General features: G+C 44.8%; 1 protein-coding gene across 1 annotated transcript in view; it reads right to left on the bottom strand.

Moving 5' to 3' along the window:
- Positions 1–1460: 1460 nt before the first annotated feature.
- Positions 1461–19893, bottom strand: part of LOC134343565 (cytochrome c oxidase subunit NDUFA4-like) — a 62996-nt gene continuing 44563 nt past the window's right edge. The window contains exons 4-5 of the mRNA XM_063042312.1: positions 1985–2045; positions 1461–1805 (exon numbers count right to left, since the gene is read on the bottom strand). Of these exons, the coding sequence (XP_062898382.1) occupies positions 1749–1805; positions 1985–2045 (118 nt within the window). The 3' untranslated portion in view covers positions 1461–1748. The remainder of the gene's footprint in view (positions 1806–1984; positions 2046–19893) is intronic.

Genomic DNA, 19893 nt, shown 5'->3' with positions numbered 1-19893 from the left:
ACCCATACTGACTCAAAAGAGGATCCTGCTACATTACCCACCCTTTCTGTAGCTGTAATAGTATCTCTGACCAGTAATGCCACCCTTCCTCCGCTTCCCCCCCGCCCCCACCCATCCCTTTTAAAGCACTGAAATCCAGGAATATTGAGAAACCATTCCTGCCCTGGTCCCAGCCAAGTCTCTGTAATGGCAACTACATCATAATTCCATGTTTGTATCCAAGCTCTCAGTTCATCACCTTTGTTCCTGATGCTTCTTGCATTGAAGTACATGCACTCTAGCCCTTCTACCTTACAACCTTTACACTCTTTATTCTGCTTCTCTTTCCTCAAAGCCTCTCTATGTTAGATCTGGCTTTACTCTATGCACTTCTTTCACTGCTCTATCGTTCTGGGTCCCATCTCCCTTGCAAATTAGTTTAAACCCTCCCTAACCATGCTAGCAAACCTAACAGCAAGGATATTGCTCCCCCTCGAGTTCAGGTGCAACCCATCCAATCTGTACAGGTCCCACCTTCCCCAGAAGAGATCCTAATGATTCAAAAATCTAAAACCCTGCTCCCTGCACCAACTCCTCAACCACGCATTCAACTGCCATCTCCTCCAATTCTTACCATCAGTATCACCTAGCACTGGCAGCAATCCTGAGAACGCCACCCTTGAGGTCCTGTTCTTCAGCCTTCTGCCTAGTTCCCAAAACTCACACTTCAGGACCTCATCCCTCTTCCTGCCTATGTCGTTGGTGCCAACATGCATCACAACTTCTGGTTGCTTTCCCTCTCGTACCAGGATGTCGTGCACCCAGTCAGAGACATCCCTGACCCTGGCACCCGGGAGGAAACAAACCATGCGGGTGTCCTTCTCACGTCCACAAAATCTCCTGTCTGCTCCCCTGACTATCGAGTCTCCAATGATGACAGCTCTACTCTTCTCCGTCCCACCCTTCTGCACCACAAGGTCAGACTCAGTGCCAGAGGCCCTGCCACCATGGCTCACACCTGGTCAGTCGTCCCCGCCAACAGTATCCCGGACGGTATACTTATTATTCATGGGACTGTCTACAGGGGTGCTCTGCACTACCTGTCTGCTCACCTTCACTTTCCCCCTTCTGACTGGCACCCAACCACCTGCTTCCAACAGCCTCTGTGTGACTACCTCCCTGTAGCTCTCATCTATGACTGCCTCATTCTCCCTTCTGAGTCAAAGGTCATCCAGCTGCTGCTCCAGATTCCTTACACGGTCTTCCAGATCGCCCAGCCGTATGCACTTCTGGCAGATGTGACTCTGCGGGAGAGGGGAGTTCCCCCAAGACTGCCACATCTCACATGAGAGGCACATCACTGTCTCAGGAGGCATTGTAAAGACTAACTAGGAACAAGCTACTTTAATCAGGTAAAATACAACTCTTTACTGTCTACAACAGAAGTATTTACATGCTGTAAGTAAAGAATAAAGCAAGAAGAACTTTAAAAGTTTTATTGACATGATTGTTTAACAAAGCATGTGTGCATTAATCATACATAATTGATCTCAATATGATTTAATTTGTTTGTAAAAGTCAAAGCTAGTATAAAGTAGATTCCAAGGAGCCTATTATTTTTGCCTTATATGAAAACAAGAGCACAAGATCAATAAATGTCTACATTTGAAACACTAGGGTACATAGTACATTTAGCAATTTAATTCCTTGGATTTAGCATGATTATAGAAATTCTGTGAAGATAGAGAAGCATTTTATCAATCAACCATTCAAAAATCAGGGCGATTCTTCTTAAGGTATTTATAATTGGTGTTGACTGCAATAAACTGTCAAAATAAGAATAAAACAAATCAGCAGGCATATTTCTCAATCATTTCACAGTTCATTTATTATGTTATGACTATTGCTTTATCTAGATTCTTTAAACGCATGAAAGGAAATAAATTTACTTCCAACAGTGCAATAACAAGTAAATCTTCTCAACAAATTTTCTTTCCACTATTACCTTGTATTGGCGATTATAGCCCAACTTGTTCCATGGCTCAGGGTTATTCTTTCTATCCCAGCTGAAGAAAACAATGAAAGTTTATAAATATACAAGATCATAAATCATCTGAATGATACAGCAGTAGTTAGTTCATTTATTCCATTATGTCATGACAACACTTTGAGGGATCAATCCAATTATTTGTACTCCCATGTTTTTGCATGCTCGGCCAGCAAGTTGTTTCCACTTCATGGATGTAACCAATTACCATTAGAAATTATTATTGAATTTGCTTCTACCACCCTCTCAAAAACAACATGTAGCATAAAAACATTTATTTGGCATCAATGGGAAAGCCAGTGCAGCCCTGTCACTAGGCTCATATGCAAATATGGCTCATTAATCAGCTCTGCAAACAGCCATAGGACAGTGGAGAGAAGGCCACTTTTCACAAACAATATACATCTAGGGTTGGTATGATTAGCTGTCTTTGTACTGACGCTCTGGACACACGGTCTGCGTGAAATCACACACCACATTCCGAATGCCACTCAAAATCCATCTCGAACAAATGGGCACTCTCTCAGGAGTATTGGCCATTCCTCCTTGGAGTCAGTCATCTGCACTTCATGCAACAGGGACACTCCTTCCCATGGCACTCTCAGCCATTCTACTCCCCTGACGTCTCTGCATGTCCCGCCGAAAAAAGACCAGCGAACCACACTGACTGTCACAAATCTCACTCCACCTAGCTCCCTAGAGAACCTTATCACAACTCCTGATTGGCTGACACAACATTCCTAAGCTGAACATCATAGGCCCTTTTCTTTTGGCTGTCACCAAAGCATTCTGAAAGCAGAGCACATTGGTTTTAAAGAACAGCTAAAATGAAATACCTTCAACATAGCAGTAAATATCTTAACCAGTCATTGCACTCTCCCACCAAAAACAGTCCTGTCCTCGTGACTTAGGAACTTATTAAACCATTGTTAATAACGCAGTAGTCAAATAAATTTCGTGATTTCAGGACCCCGAATCCATTTGTAAATGGAAGTAGTGTATCTGACCATGGGAATGGACATGATGCTCTGTTTCCCAGGTGTTTCCTCTGCCAGGCTAGCTAGGGGTTTCTTGACCCTCTGAGACCTCCTTATCTCATCTTCAGCCTCTCCAGCTTCAACCACTCCTTGTGACGCCATCTGCCTACTAGAGGATGTCTCCCACTGTCTAACAGTCACGCCCCTGCTCCATGACTGAACTTAGCTTTCTTCAGTTTAAGCAGTTGCTGTTGAACATCTTCAATGTCTGCTGGTACTAATTGGTGAGTCCTCTCTCAGAGAGGGGTGTCCTTGGTCGCTCTGATAGTATGGCAAGTACTCTTTGAGCAACCAACATCAGACTTGTCAGTAGAAAAGGCACCCTCCTGTTCCAACATCTTCTCGGTTATTCTCCTTTTCCAATTCTTGGGTATCAGTGAGTCACCAAAGTTGCATGACTTTGATGTCAACTTCCTCGATCCAGGAGACTGTTTCTCCTGTTTCTCCAGAAAAACTAGACACTACCATTACTGGAAAAAGATGGACAGTTGGCACCCCACATCTGAGGGTAACCTCTCTCCCTGAGGTGTTCTTGATAACCACTGTCATGCTGTTTAAATAGACAGCCAAAGATTTCTGCAGTTCAAGTCTCACCAGCACTCCTGTGGGTGAGCGTGACTCTTCTTGCTGGTCATCAGGAGCATTCACCTGGATGGCCAGGGCATTGGGTATTCCGTCAAACTTGGGGGTTCCTGTCACCCTGGCTATTCCTCCAAGACGTAATAGGACAGGTTTAGACTGGGTGTACCACACAGTTTCTTGTTTCTGTCCATCATCCTGCTTTGGAGGAACTTGCACTTCTCAAAAGCAGCTTTGAACACCAGGTGAATGGTCAGGGTTTTCAAAAAGCTCTTTCCATTTTTCTCTTTGCATGCTCCCACAAGCCTTCTCACAAAGAAAGTATTATTCCCACAAGAATGGAAGTTCCACCCTTTTTGACTGGATCCAGGCAGACCAAAACTGGTGTGTCAATAGTCTCATTTACTTTAACATCTACTTCCAAAAACTTCAGTTTCTCCTACAAGTAACCATCATATGAGTACTCAGCAGTACTCCCCTGAATCTCAATGGATGGTCAATGCAGCAAATACCAGTTGTAAAAGGATCTATTGTTATAAGGGGGCGTTGGGAGTGGACCCAAAAGCAATATACAGACACTGAAGTACTAGGAACAGGACCAAGGTCATCGAGATAGCAAGGTGAGTCAGGAAGAAATGACGCTGGACAGGGACACAGGCCCTGGACGAGACTAGGATTCAGGGCCCAGGCAAGGACTTGGACTAGAAACACGGGACCCAGACGTGGAACTAGGAACAAGGAGCCTGGACTAGGAACTCGGAACTCCGGAACAAGAGCCTGGACAAGGACCCGGAACGTGGGTCTTGGTTGGGGATTTAGAACCTGGGTCTAGACTCGGAACTGGAACCCGGGTCTAGGCTAGGACTCGGGACTAGGATCTTGGCAAGGACAGGACATGGCTACAGGACAGGATGAGGTATTCCAGCACAGGATGAGGAATCTCCAGCACCGGGCTGGGTGAGGAACCCCTGGGCTAAGGAACATGGACTGGAAGAGGCACCAGAACTGAATGAGGACACGAAGCTCAGACTTGGACAGGGTTAGAACACAGCACCTGGACTTGGTCTTGCAGCACAGGAACACAGAGCCTTGGACTTGAGCACAGGAACACAAAGCCTTGGACTTGAGCACAGGAACACAAAACACAGAGCCAGGGCCCCTCCTTGGGAACAGGACCAGGGCCAGGACTCATACACGGAACACAGAGCCAGGACCCCTCCTTGGGAATAGGACCTAGGGCCGGGACTCGTACACAGAATACAGAGCCAGGGCCCCTCCTTGGGAACGGGACTTAGGGCCGGGGCTTTAAACAGAGTCAGGACCCCTCCTTGGGAACAGGACCTAGGGCTGGGACTCTTCTTTGACACGGACACTAAATACAGGGACACTAAGAGATACAGGTAGTTCCAAACTCAACAACAGATAGTTCCTTATCTTGGGATGGCAAGGCTCCGGTCTCACTCCAGCGGTTGAACTTGACGGGGATACCGACAAAGGTTGCAGGCGAGGTTCAGACCGGGATTCGGATGGGAGGGGAGAGGGAGCAAGAGAGAGAGAAAAAACAGTCCAGCACCCAATCCCTGGTTCGCAGAGGTATTTATGTCCAGCCTGAAACGAGAATCAGGTGTCTCAACGGAAGCGGGGAAAACTGGAAAACCTGGTATAAGGATTGATGGACCGGACCACAAACTGGAATGTAAACATCATGGACCGGACCATGACATCTATGGAGCAAAATAACTTGAGAATCTATGTCAAGTATGACTCTAGCATAAACACCTTCAATTCATATGGATACATCAAATCTTGGTCCCACCAAACCTTCAAGAATAGTGTTTTGCACTTTAGTATTTCTCTTGATTCAAGGATTGGAACAAATCCTCTCTGAAATGCCAACCCATTCCTTTACTAGGCCCCCCCCCACGCCCCACAGTTTTGCCTCCTTTCTTCTCTGCTTGATTAACCGCTGATTTAAGTTTTTGAAAATTTACTTGTCCCTCACGATCTCGCTTGAGATATCCACCTTCTTAACAGCTGTAACAGAATATACCAGTTGCCTCTCTAGTTTAGCAGCATTCCTCTGCATTGTAAGTCCTATGGGTGGGTTGGGTTTCCCAATGGACGTATCATGTTTAGCTGAAGCATTAGCAACCATGCATCAAATCAGCTCAGTTTGAAAGTTTCCCAGCTCATTCCTCAGAAGCTCCATCTCTGTGGCATCAGGGGTCACTTTAGCAGCAGAAGCTACCACTGAAGACAGAACTCGGGTTTTTGGAAATGTTCCGCTTCTCAATCATGTTTTCCTCCTCTCTAATTTCCCGGAGTAAATTGGTAAAAGATGGAGGAGGGCGCATTGGTGGGTCATTTGAATAGGTAGTGCAATCATGTCATGTGACCGCACGCCCTTCACAATTTGTTCCATCCTCAAGCAATTTCTCTTGGACAGTTGAACACCTATTTCGTGGCACAAACAATGTAGCAAATTCTCCAACCTGAAAAGGTAGGTAGACAGCTTCTCTCTTTCCTCCTAGACTGTGTGCCTAGACTTCATCCTAAGATCAGCTGTACTTTCAGCAGTGACGAAAGCACTTCGAGAGGTTGCAAGTAATTGGCTGATATGGCTAATGGGTCTTCTGCCTTTAGGAACCTCACCATATCAGCTGCCAGACCCTTTAAATTCTACCAGTCTCTGTTTTTTCATATAACCTGAGCACTGCCATTCACCCCATAACTGAGATGTCTGCTCAGCCCAACCATAGATTCTTCTTTCTCATCATGTGTGGGGTTGACTCCAGATAACGCTCTCAGCCAATAATAACTTTGACTCTCTATAGATAACACTTCTGCATCGATCAACCAGTGATATAATAGCCAAAACTAGCTGAGAATTTAAATCAACCACTGAAGGACCTATTAGACTTTCCACATCAAACAACTCTTGACCCTCACTTTGCAGGAATGAGAACAACTTGTCTTTAAAGTCTTTGCCCTCAGCTACATGCCCCCCTTCTCTAAAAATATGGACTGCCCGTGGCCCTGCCTCTCCAGTGTCTGCCAACCTATCAGGCAGTGCGACTTCTATCACATCACTGCTAGCTTGAACTATCCTTACTAGCCAATTGGTCAAAACGGTGTTCAATCAATGTAACTTTCCCCAAAACCTTTAGGGAGCTTAGCACTCTGAATAAAAGTTCATCAGGAATTCAGATATCCACCCCGCTCAAAACACAAGCATTATTTGTGGATAATCTCCTTGCAATGAACCAATCTTTAATCCCTTTGTCATCCATAATTAACAGCCACTTTCCCCAACACTAGTTTAAACACAGATTTAAACACACAAACTGCCATATCAATTCTTAACAGTAAATACAGAGCATTCAGTGAATCCCAGATGATCCCCCATATTTGTAACCCGCTCACTGGGCTTATTTGCAAACTTGGCTCATTATCTGGCTCTGCTATCAGCCATAGGACTCAATGGTGGTAAGGCCACCTTTCATAAATGATATACGTCTACAGTGAAACAAAAAAGAATGTTGTGATGTTCTGATTAAAGAAACCTAAATATGGGTGAAGACTGTCTAAATACTGCCCATCCTGATTGGCTGATACACCATTCTTAGATTGAACATCATAGCACTTTATCTTTTAGATGAAACCAAAACATTCTAAAAGCAGAACACACTGCTTTTTCAGAGCTGCTAAAATGAAATAGCTGCAGTACAGCAGTAAAACTCTTAACCAGAGCATTACACCAGCATTTATTATTTATCCTGAATTTACACAGGACAAGCTTGCCACTCTAAATCACACCAGTTCTTCTGGTGAATATATTCCCAGTGTGCTGTTAGGTAAGAGCTTCCATGATTTTCACCCAGTGACAATGAAGGAACAATGATATACAGTTGATTCCAGTTATCTGGGCTATTGGTTACTTGGAACAACTCTTCAAGAACAAAAACTAAATCGAGAAAATAGCCGGGATTCCCATCATTTATTTGGACACAGTGCTGCTCAATTTGAAGAAGGAGACTATTGCCGAACAGTTTCTAACTAGCGTCAGTCATGTGTCCTTGCGGGCTATCAGACAAAACACAATTCCAACCTGAGTCATATTCACCTCTCTAAACTCCAGTGCGGTCACAATATAGAAACAAAGAAACACAGAAAATCTACAGCAAAACACAGGCCCTTCAGCCCACAAAGCTGTGCCGAACATGTCCTTACCTGAGAAATTACCTAGGGTTACCCATAGCCCTCTGTTTCTCTAAGCTCCATGTACCATATTTATGCAATTAACATGTTGTACCTAACTCATCACAATTCCAGTTAAGTTGTATTGGTGGTGATTCCTCTAAGATACACTGTGGTAATGCTATTGATTTTTAAGGGTGAGCGGTCAGATCCTCAATGTTGGTAACAGCCATTAGCAGTCACTTGGTAGTGCAAATGTTACTTGTATTTACCACTTCAAGCTTGTGTTTTTATTTCCAAACTTGCTGCATGCAGCGCAATGTGTTTTATTATCTTTGAAACGTCCACATTTCTGACCCCACAAGGAAGGGTCAATGTAAGACCAGTTGATGATCATTGGACTTAGGACACAAATGTTCTGAGACTGATTAACTTTCAATAATCGCAACCATCTTCATTCCACTTTTCGTTCCTTTCCTTAGAACCTTAAATTTATAATGAGATGTCTGCTGTGATTTTCTATTCAATTTCATGTAGCAGGAGTCATAATTTGTTGTGAGGAGCAGGAAATTTAAAAAAAAAGCCACCTGTCAGGACTTCCTGTTCAGTTTCAGATTGACTGCGTAATTAAGCAATTGGCAAGGACTGAATAAACAAATGAGGTTTAGGTGGAGAGGCCATAGTATGCATGGACAAGAGTAGAGTGTGGAAATGAGACTTTAGTTCAAGTGGTTTCAGCAAAATGAAGTGGAGGCCAAGGTGAGTTTCTTGTAACTTTCTCTTTCTTTATTATTGCATAGGAAGAGCAGAGGGAATGGAACCCAGGGCAGTGATGTGCTCCTCTTGCATTATGTAGGAAGACCAGTTCCCTGATGACTGAGGAATTGGAGCAGGAGGCAAGATTTCAGATTTGTGGGTCATTGTGATCTCTTTTGGGGAAGCTATGACCTGCACAAAAAGGATGGGTTACTTCTGAACATGAGGGGAATCAATTCCATGAGGGCAGGTTAGCTAGAGATGTTGGGGAGGATTTAAACTAATTCAGGAGGATCAGAGTGATAAATCAGAGGATGGGACAGTTGGTGTGCAGGTAGACATTGCATTTAGAAAAACTGTGAGGAAGGATAGACAGTTGACAGGGCAAGATTGCAGTCAGTGGGATGGGTTAAAATATGTCTATTTTTATGCAAGAGGAATCAGGAACAAGGACGACAAACTCAGAGCATAGTTCAGTATATGGAACCAAGACACTGTGGCCATTATGGAGACTATTACAAGAGCAGGAATGGTTGCTGGATGCTCCTGGGTTTAGATGTTTTCTAAAGTGACAGGGAGAGAGGTAAAAGAGGTAGGAGAATGGCATTGCTAATCAGGGATTGTCACTATGTTCAGATATGGCCCAAGTGCAGAGCAAGCAACACTGAGGCAGGTCGATAGTTCACAGACTTTAATGTGAACAGAGTTAGAAGGAAAAGAAAACAATAAATGCTAGGCAAAACAGGGCTGTTAACTAAAACTCTCAAATGGAAAACAAAGCCAACACTGCAACTAAAAGGAATAACTAAATATAAAATGAATACCGCTGGTCTTCAGAGTCAGTTGACTCAACAGCCTAATTTCTCAGGCAAGGCTGAATGCAAGCAGGCAGTGAAACAATGTTGTGCTTATCTCAAGTCTCGGTGAGCACTACGACGAAAAGAATGGAGTTAAATACTATCACAATGAAATAATAATTAGTTGACACATGTTTACAAGTGCAATTGCCATATCTGCTATGCTGCTGTATTCACTATTTTGAAAAGGCCCCCCTCCCTAGACACAGCCCCTGAGGCACCACAGACTTGTGTCCGCTGGAAATCCTGGATGAGCGACTTGTCCAAGGTGTCCTTCGCTGGGATCCAATTATGTTCTCAGGTAAGACCATACCCATCCCAGTCCACAAGGTATTAGACCTCACCATGTTCCTGGCGAGATGCCAGGAGGTGCTGCACCATATAGTCAAAGGAACCATCTACCAAGCGGAGAAGGGGGAGGTGGGGTGACTGGGGCCAAGGGAGAGGTCGTAACTGGCTTGAGCTGGGAGACATGGAATACTGAGTGGATCTTCAGAGATGCTGGTAGATGCAATCTATACGACACCTTGTTGACAGCCTTTTCTATTACAAACGGTCCACGTAGCACGGTGCCAATTTGTGGCTCTCAGCTTTCAGGGGAAGATCCCTTGATGCCAAGCAGACCTCCTCTACTGGCTTGGATGGCCTTACCTATCAACAGAGCCGATCAGCCTGCCGGGGATGTTGTTTCTGGGCATGCAGCAGAGAAGTCCTGGCTCGTCTCCAGGTGCGCTTATAGCGCTGGATCAGCCGTTCAGCAGCAGGAACTCTTATGTCAATCTCCTGATCGGGGAGAGTGGCGGCTGGAATCCCTTCCAGTATTCAAAGGGAGACATATTGGTGGAGGACAACTGGAGGTTATTATGTGTGATCTCAGCCCAAACCAATTGGGAGCTCCAGTATGTGGGGTTGGAAGAGGCAAGGCAGTGCAGGGTTGTCTCCAACTCCTGCTTCACTCTCTCAGTCTGGCCATTTGATTGGGGGTAGAAACCAGACATGAGGCTAACTCTCTCCTACAAGAGAGCGCAAAGCCTTCCAAAAGTGGGAAGTGAACTGTGGTCCATGATCAGACACTATGTCTTGAGAAAAGCCGTGCAGCCTGAACATATGTCAAACCATAAGTGTGGGAGCTTGGAGAGGGCAATAAAATGGGCAGCTTTGGATAATCGATCCACAACAACCAAAATGGTGGTGTTTCCATTAGACTGGGGCAGTCCAGTGATGAAATCTATTGAGAGGTGGGACCAGGGGCCGTACAGCACAAGCAGTGGGCATAATAGACCTGCAGGATGCTGGTGTAATGTCTTGTTCCAAGTGCAGGTGGGTCAGACAGGTAGAAAGCTGTGGACATCCTGGGACACAGATGACCACCAAGATTGTCCCTTTATAAATTCTTGGGTCTATTGAATTCCCAGAAGTCCAGGCAGATGGGAGGAGGGATCCCATTCCAACACTTTGGAAAGCAACACAGCAGGGACAAACAGCCACTTGGGAGGTCCCTTACCTGGGCCTGGGTCTGACTGTTGGGCAGCCCTCACCTCTGCCTCTCTTCCCCAGATGAGCGGCGCAGTAACGCATGACTGAGGAAGAATGGGCTCTGGATTGGCAGATCCATCGATCAAGCCTCCTTGACAGCCAGATGTTCCTGGTTCCCAACGTCATAATTCCCCTCAGCTAGAATCAAGAAATGGGAAAGAAAGGCACAAGGGTGCAGCTGGCTATCCGCAGACGAGCGCTGAGAGAGGAGAGCTCCAATGCTGACATCGACCTCGACAATGAATGGCTATGATGGGTCTGTGTGTTGCAGCAGTAGGGCAGTGGTGAAACATCGCTTTAACTCCAAAAATGCCTGGTCGGCACCTTCCTGCCGAGGTCCTCTTGGTGAGTGCTTTTATAGGAGCCGCGACAGAACCAAAATTCCGGATGAAGCGGCGATAAAAGTTCACAAACCCCATGAAACGCCGTACCTGTTTGACTGTAGATGACCACTGTGTAACTGGCTGAATTTTACTAGGGTCCATTTGAACACTGGATGGGATACGTATATAGCCCAAAAACGACAACTGGTTTTTATGGAACTCACATCTTTTGGGCTTGGTGGACAGGTTGTTTTCAAGGAGCCATCTGAGAACTCTCCAGACATTCTGGACGTGCTCCTGATGAGAATGGATAAGAATGTCATCTAAATACACAAACACAAATTGGTTCAACATGTCCCTGAGCACATTGTTAACAAAGGCCAGGAATACCGCGGGATCATTGGCCAGACCAAAAGGCATCACCAGGTACTCATAGTGGCCATTAGAGGTGTTGAAAGCTGTCTTCCACTCATCTCCTTCTTTTATGCGAACCAAACTGTCAGAATTGCACAGATCAATTTTGGAAAACATGATTGCTCCCTGGAGATGTTCAAACGCAGACGTCAGCAGGGGAAGAGGATCATGGTTCTTCACAGTAATGTTGATCAGGGGCTGATAATCGATGCAGGGATGGAGCTTGCCATCCTTCTTGCTAACAAAAAAGAAGCCTACTCCTTCCGGTGAGGTTAACGGATAGATAAACCCTATGGCCAATGCCTCCTTGATATATTCCTCCATGGTAAACTTTTCAGGACAGGAGAGGGAAAAGAGCCGGCCCCAGGGAGTACTAGTGCCAGATAGGAAGTCTATGGCATAGTCGTATGGCCGGTGTGGGGGCAGGGTGGTGGCCTTCCTTTTACTAAAGACCTCAAGGAGATCCGCATATTCATCTGGAATCCCAGACAGATCCACATCCTTAGCTGACACAGGAGGGGATTCATAGTACAGACCTTGAGCTGGACCCAGACAGGTAGACAGGCATGTCGGTCCTCACTCTTTCGAGTGCTTTCAGAGACCAATTGATCTGTGAGTTATGTTGGGATAACCAGGAGAGACCGAGTACAAATGGCAGTTCAGGCAAGTCAACCAGGTAGAAAGAGATTTCTTCATGATGGTTGCCTTCGAGCACAAGTTGGAGGGATTGGGTGCAAAGGTGAATCTGGCCGGTGCCCAGAAGTCGATCGTCCAGCACCTTGACTTTGATCTTTTCTCTTAATTCTTGAGTCAGAACTGCCCATCTTTGAGCTAAAGAGATGTCCATAAGATTCCCAGCTGCACTAGAGTCAATAAATGCCTTAAGTTCACAGGTCTGAGACCTCCACGACAAGAAAGTTGCGAACATTACACAATTAGGGGAAGCTGACTGCGGAGAGAACCGACCTATCAGGACTCCTCTCCCTGCTGACGGGTATCCTCTTTTACTAGATGTTTGGGACATGCTGCCCAGAAGTGTCCTGGATCGCCACAACAGAGGCAGAAACCTTTTCTCTTGCACCGTTCTCCTTCCTCCTGAGACAGGCGCATGTGCCCTATTTGCATAGGCTCCTCTATGGACTGGGTGCTGGGTGGAGAGGGAGGGAGAGAGGGCAAGGAAAGATGGTGATCAACCAGTGAAACATTCTTTTCCTGCGCCACTCAGTTACCCAGCATCAACTTGAACAGACTGATTAATTAGGTCATCCAGACTATCCTGCTCAACCCAGACAGCAATCTTATGCAAGACACCTGCGTTCAGTCCACGCTAGAAGGTAGTGATGAGAGATCTCTCAAACCAACCCATCTCTACTGCAAGCGTGCGGAATTTCACTGCATAGGCTCTCACCGTTCCTCTGCCTTGGTGCAGGTGCAAGAGTTGGTGGGCAGTCTCCTGACCCCATACTGGAAGGTCAAGAATCCTCCTTAACTCTGCCACAAAATGTCCGAATGACTGGGCTGCGGGGTATCCATGCTCCCGTAAAGCATTGAACAGGCTGAGTGGAGGTCGATCTAGAGGATTGACCACATACTCCAGTTTTTGTGCATCAGCACCAAAATGACCAGGCTGGGCTTGGAATGTCAGCTTGCATTGGGTAATAAAATTCCTGCAACCATTAGGATCACCAGAATATCTGCCTGGTGGTGAAATACTTGGTGTTCCTGTATGGACGTGGGACTCTGCGAGAGTCCAAAGGCAGGAGTCAGTTCAGATCCGGGCATGGGAGTGGGAGCATTAGCAGCAGAGATTGTTGGGGCAGCAGAAAAGGTGGATCCGTGAAATACTGGGAGTGGTTCAGAGGTGGCCACAGGCTGCTGAATTACGTTGGAAAGAATGTTAAAGGCTATCAGCTGACACTGGCTGTCCACAGTGAGCTCACGGACGGCGGCCGTGAGAGTGGAAATCGCTGACACCTGACTCTGATTGTCTGAAGTGAGCTGTTCAATCATTGCAGCTAGGGATGATATCTGTTCCATGACATGAGCCTGGGCTTGTCAGCATGAGATTATCTGCCTCATTGCTTCCATAACTTCACTCAGAATAGATTCCATTGCCTGTAGTTTGTCCTCTACCTGACCAATGCTCTCTTTCTCTGCTGGGCCCATATTTGTGCGGCCGAGCTAAGTTCATATATGGTCCAAGTGTAGTGCAAGAGATACCGAAGCAGGTCAATAGTTCACAGACTTTAATGCGAACAAAGTTAGAGGGAAAAGAAAGCAATAAACGCTAGGCCAAACAGGGCTGTTAACTAAAACCCTCAAATGAAAAACGAAGCCAACACCGTGGCTGAAAGGGATAACTAAATGTAAGACAAATGCTGCTGGTCTTCAGAGTCAGTTGACTCGACAGTCCCATTTCTCAGGCAAGGCCGAATGCAAGCAGGCAGCTTACCTCAAGTCTCGACAAGTACTACGACAAAAAGAATGGAGTTAAATACCATCGCAATGAAATAATAATTAGCTCATACATGCATATTCATGAGTGCAATTGCCGTATCTGCCGCCCTGATGAATCCATGGTTGTGACAGGGATAGTATTACATCTGCAGAAAGTGGGGGGTGGGGGAGAACTTCATGATGGTATTGACTATTGACTACTGAGTCAACGTGGGTAGAAATCAGAAACATGAAGAGAACACTCTTTTGGGAGTATTCTTACACCATACCCCCAATTGTAACAGAATTACTGAGGGACAGATCTGGAGGCAGATCAGAAAGGTACAACAATAACAAGGTTGTTGTCAAGGGTGACTTCAACTTCCGTAAAATAGATTGGCACCTCCTTAGTGCAAGAGGTTTAGATGGGGCTGAGTTTATTAGATTGAAGAGGAAGGATTCTGACACAGTATGTTGACAGGCCGACCAGAAGAGATGTCATACTCTATACGGTGCTGAGCAATGAAGCCTGTCATGCAACAGATCTCTCAGTAGATAAAGCCCAACTCCCTGACATTCGCCATAGCCTCGCACAGGGATAGTAACAGATAGAATGGGAAAGAACCTAAGTGGGGGTGGACTAATTGTGATGCTATTCGACAGAAACTTGGGGGCATAAATTGAGAACAGATGTTCTCAGGGAAAAGAAAAGGTGTCGGTTGCTCAGGGAGCAATTGCATGGGATTCTGGGTAGGTTCAGCCCAGTGAAGCAGGGGAAGGACAGTTCGGTGAAGAAACCATGGTTGCCATGAGTGGTATAATATTTAGTCGAAGAAAGAAGCATACTGATCAGACAGGACTCTTGAGAGAGATAAGGCAGCCAGGAAAGAGCTTAAGAAGGGACTTAGGAGAGCTAGAAGGAGACATGAGAAGGCCTTGGTAAGTAGGATTAAGGAAAACCCCAAGGCATTCTACATGTACATAAATAACAGGATTACGATTAGAGCAAGAGTAGGACCAATCATGGATAAAAGAAAAAATGTGCCTGGAGTCAGAGGAGGTATGTGTTGTGCTTTGTATCTTCAAAACATTAAACTAATTCAAAGGAAGGCAGAGAAGTCTGAAATATGTCTAACTTTGTATTTACTTTAAGCAAGACATGCATGTATCACATGGTAGCGTGATGACGTATGCAATTAATGTATTTTTGCATATAATCTATATTTAATTTAAATGAAAAAGTATGCTTAACATAGAACATAGAATAGTACAGCACAGTACAGGCCCTTCGGCCCACAATGTTGTGCCAACCCTCAAACCCTGCCTCCCATATAAGCCCCCACCTTAGATTCCTCCATATACCTGTCTAGTAGTCTCTTAAACTTCACTACTGTATCTGCCTCCACCACTGACTCAGGCAGTGCACTCCACGCACCAACCACTCTCTGAGTAAAAAACCTTCCTCTAATATCCCCCTTGAACTTCCCACCCCTTACCTTAAAGCCATGTCCTCTTGTATTGAGCAGTGGTGCCCTGGGGAAGAAGCGCTGGCTATCCACTCTCTCTATTCCTCTTATTATCTTGTAAACCTCTATCATGTCTCCTCTCATCCTCCTTCTCTCCAAAGAGTAAAGCCCTAGCTCCCTAGCAATCGACCAAAATATATATACAAGATTACAAAAATATTACACAACACTCCTCCTTGCCTAGCTATAAGTTCCAACACAGTAGAGAATGCATCTCAACTACATACACAGTATGTTATATAATTCAACTACTATATACTGACATCTACAACATAGTAAATTTCAAATTGTTCCATTCAGGCCTAAAGGTTTAAATGCTGTGGAGGATTTCTTAGTCTTGTGGGGATAACATCTTTCCTGATGGTGGTGGGGGGGGGAGGGGTTGGTTTTGGTTCACTCTGCTTGGCAGGTGAGACCTGTGGATGTGCAAACAATCACAGGTCCTGGGGCCTCCTCTGGGGTGGTTGTAGGAGCTGACGCTGAGACTGCAGGAAATGTTTCTGACTGTGGTAGCCACCTTTCTTCTTCTCATTTGTGGTTTTTGATCCTGGGAAGATGCATTTAGTTCACTGGAGTAGTTTCTTATTAATTCTTCCATTGCTCCCTTTACAATCTGATCTTTCCTCTCGGCTGCCTGCTCCACTACATTATCTGATGAGTCCTGTTTTCATTTCTCCAATGACTGCTTTCTTTCTGGCCTTTCATTCATCCAGCTGGGCTCTGGTCTTCACATCTACTTTTACAAACAGCTTTTGTCTCCAACTAGAAGTTCATACATATTGACCAGGACTCCCACATAGTGAAAGGGCTGGATGGCTTGGAGTTTGTCAAATGTGTTCAGGAAAGTTCTCTAAGTCAATATATAGAGGTACCAATGAGAGAGGATGCAACACTTGATCTCCTATTAGGAACCAGACAGGTCAGGTGTCAGAAGTATGTGTAGGTGAACATTTTGGGTCCAGTGACCATAATGTCATTAGTTTCAAGTTAATTATGGTTAAAGATAGATCTGGTCCTCAAGTTGAGGTTCTAAATTGGAGAAAGGCTAATTTTGTGGAGATGAGAAAGGATCTAGGAAGAGTGGATTGGGATAAGTTGTTTTCTGGCAAGGATGTGTTCAGTAAGTGGAAGGCCTTCAAAGGCGAAATTTTGAGAGTGCAGAGTTTGCATGTTCCTGCCAGGATTAAAGGCAAAGTTAACAGGCATAGGAAACCTTGGTTTTCAAGGGATATTGGCGATCTGGTTAAGAAAAAGAGAGAGGTGTATAGCAGGTATAGGCCACTAGGAACAAATGAGGTACTTGAAGAGTATAGAAAGTGTAAGAAAATACTGAAGGAAATCAGAAAGGCATAAAGAAGACATGAGGTTGCTTTGGCAGATAATTTGAAGGGAAACCCGAAGGCTTTCTACAAGTATATTAAGAGTAAAAGGATAGTGAGGGACAAAATTGGTCCACTAGAAGATCAGAGTGGTCGTCTATGTGTGGAGCCTCAAGAGACGGGGGAGATCTTAAACAGTTTTTTTTCATCAGTATTTACTCAGCAAACTGGCAGAGTGTATATGGAACGAAGGAAAACAAGCAGTAGTGTCATGGAACATATAGAGATTAAAGAGGAGGAGGTGCCTTACAGCAAATAAAGGTAGATAAATCCCCTGGGCCTGACAGGATATTTCCTCGGACACCGAGAGAGACTAGTGTAGAAATTGCAGGGGCCCTGGCAGAAATATTTAAAATGTCCTTGGCCACCGGTGCAGTGCCAGAGGATTGGAGGGTGGCTCATGTTGTTCCGTTGTTTCAAAAAGGCTCTAAAAGTAAACTAAGCAATTACAGACTGGTGAGCTTAACATCAGTATTAGGTAAATTATTGGAAGGTGTTCTAAGAATTGGATATACAAGTATTTGGACAGCCAAGGGCTGATTAAGGATAGTCAGCATGGCTTTGTGCGTGGTAGATCGTTTATCGAATCTTGTAGAGTTTTTTGAGGAGGTTACAAAGAAAGTGGATGAGGGAAAGGCTGTGGATGTTGTATACATGGACTTTAGTAAGGCCTTTGACAAGGCTCCACATGGGAGGTTAGTTCATAAGGTTCAGACACTAGGTATCCTTGGAGAGGTTGTAAACTGGATTTGAAATTGGCTGTGTGGGAGAAGACAGAGTGGTAGTGGATGATTGCTTATCAGACCGGAGGCCTGTGACTAGTGGTGTGCCTCAGGGATCTGTGCTGGGACCATTGTTGTTTGTTGTCTATATCAATGATCTAGATGAAAATGTGGAAAATTGGATCAGCAAATTTGCTGATGACACTAAGATTGGAGGCGTTGTGGACGGTGAGGAAGGCTTTCAAAGCTTGCAGAGGGATCTGGACCAGCTGGAAAAATGGGCTAGATATTGGCAGATGGAATTTAATGCAGACAAGTGTGTGGTGTTGCATTTTGGAAGGACAAATCAAGGTAGAACATACATAGTAAATGGTAAGGCACAGAGGAGTGTGGAGGAACAAAGGGATCTGGGAATTCAGATATATAATTCTCTGAAAGTGGCGTCACAGGTGGACAGGGCGGTAAAGAAGGCTTTTGGTATCCTGGCATTCATAAATCAAAGTACTGAGTATAGGAGTTGGGATGTTATGGCGAGGTTGTATAAGGCATTGGTGAGGCCAAATTTGGAATATTGTGTGCAGTTCTGGTCACCTAGGAAGGATATCAGTAAGATTGAAAGTGTGCAGAGGAGATTTACTAGGATGTTGCCGGGTCTTCAGGAGTTGAGTTACAGGGAAAGATTGAACAGGTTAGGACTTTATTCCTTGCAGCATGGAAGAATGAGGGGAGATTTGATAGAAGTTTACAAAATAATGAGGGGTATAGACAGAGTAAATGAGGGTAAGCTCTGTCCACTTAGATTAGGAGAGATAAACACGAGAGGACATGGCTATAGGGTGAAAGGGGAAAGATTTAGGAGGAACATTAGGGGAACTTCTTCACTCAGAGAGTGGTGGGAGGTGTGGAACGAGTTGCCATCTGATATGGTAAATGTGGGCTCACTCTTAAATTTTAAGAATGAATTGGATAGATACATGAATGGGAGAGGTCTGGAGGGTTATGGACTGGGTGTGGGTCAATGGGACTAGCAGAATAAAGTTTCCACACAGACTAGAAGGGCCGAATGGCCTGTTTTCTGTGCTCTACTGTTCTATGGTTCTACCTTAATGCATGCAGAGTAAATTCTGGATCTTTATACTCTCAAAAGCAAAATGCTTGCAACTTTCCTGAAGCTCCTTGAACTCTCTTCCAACTTAAATCAAGCCACATTTCACAAGTTACTGCCTGATTAACATATCAGAAGTTTTGTCAGATACATTGCCTACAAAATCTGTTGTATTTAGACCACTATTTTCATGACTTTCATGTTTCCTCTGAGCAGCATGGTCCTTCCTTGGTCCAATACGCTTTCCAAGGAGAGGCACAGAGATCGGCATCAACACCTGTTGGTCCTCTACTAGGTAACAGATCTCAGTGTTCAGCATGGAGACAGTTCTGCAATCACCCAGTATCTTTCTTAATTCATTTTTAGTTGGCTTCATCACAGGGAATATGGCAGGCAAATGCTGAATGGATCTCCTATCAAGTTGTAATTCTCTTAGCCAATCACATCCCCAAAAGGCTGGTCCTTCTGTTTTTACTACACATAAGCTCAATATGGCTTGTTGGCTGTTGTATTGCACTGTTATGGATGTCATTCCCATAGGAGTTACCTTTTCTCCTGTATAAGTTCTTAGACGGATATCTGCAGGCTTCAGTTTTGTATCTTTGAAATATCGCTCAACTCATTTTGTGGAATGACTGAAATAGCTGAACCAGTGTATAATTCCATTTTAATTAATCTGTCATTCACTACTGGCGTAAGCCAGATTGCGCTGTCTATTAATAATTTTCACACTGGAATTCCCAAGGCTACACAGTCCTGTGTCTCTCCCATTGTTATCAGAGTTTTCATGAATAGCATGTAGATTAGTACCCTTTTTGAAATGCAACTTGACTCTTTAGCTTTTCGTCTTCCATGAGCAGTCCATTTATTTTTGTCTGCCCAACATGCTCTTCGTACATGTCCTACTTTGTTGCATTTTGTTCAAGTTTCATCATTAAATCTGCATTTCTGTGGTGTATGTGAGCCTCTGCCTCAGCAGTAACGCAAATTGTTCAGCCAG

The sequence above is a fragment of the Mobula hypostoma genome, chromosome 3 (assembly GCF_963921235.1).
Source record: "Mobula hypostoma chromosome 3, sMobHyp1.1, whole genome shotgun sequence".
NCBI lineage: Eukaryota > Metazoa > Chordata > Chondrichthyes > Myliobatiformes > Myliobatidae > Mobula > Mobula hypostoma.
The sequence above is the reverse complement of the archived record's forward strand: the minus strand, read 5'-3'. Positions and strand labels throughout refer to the sequence as shown.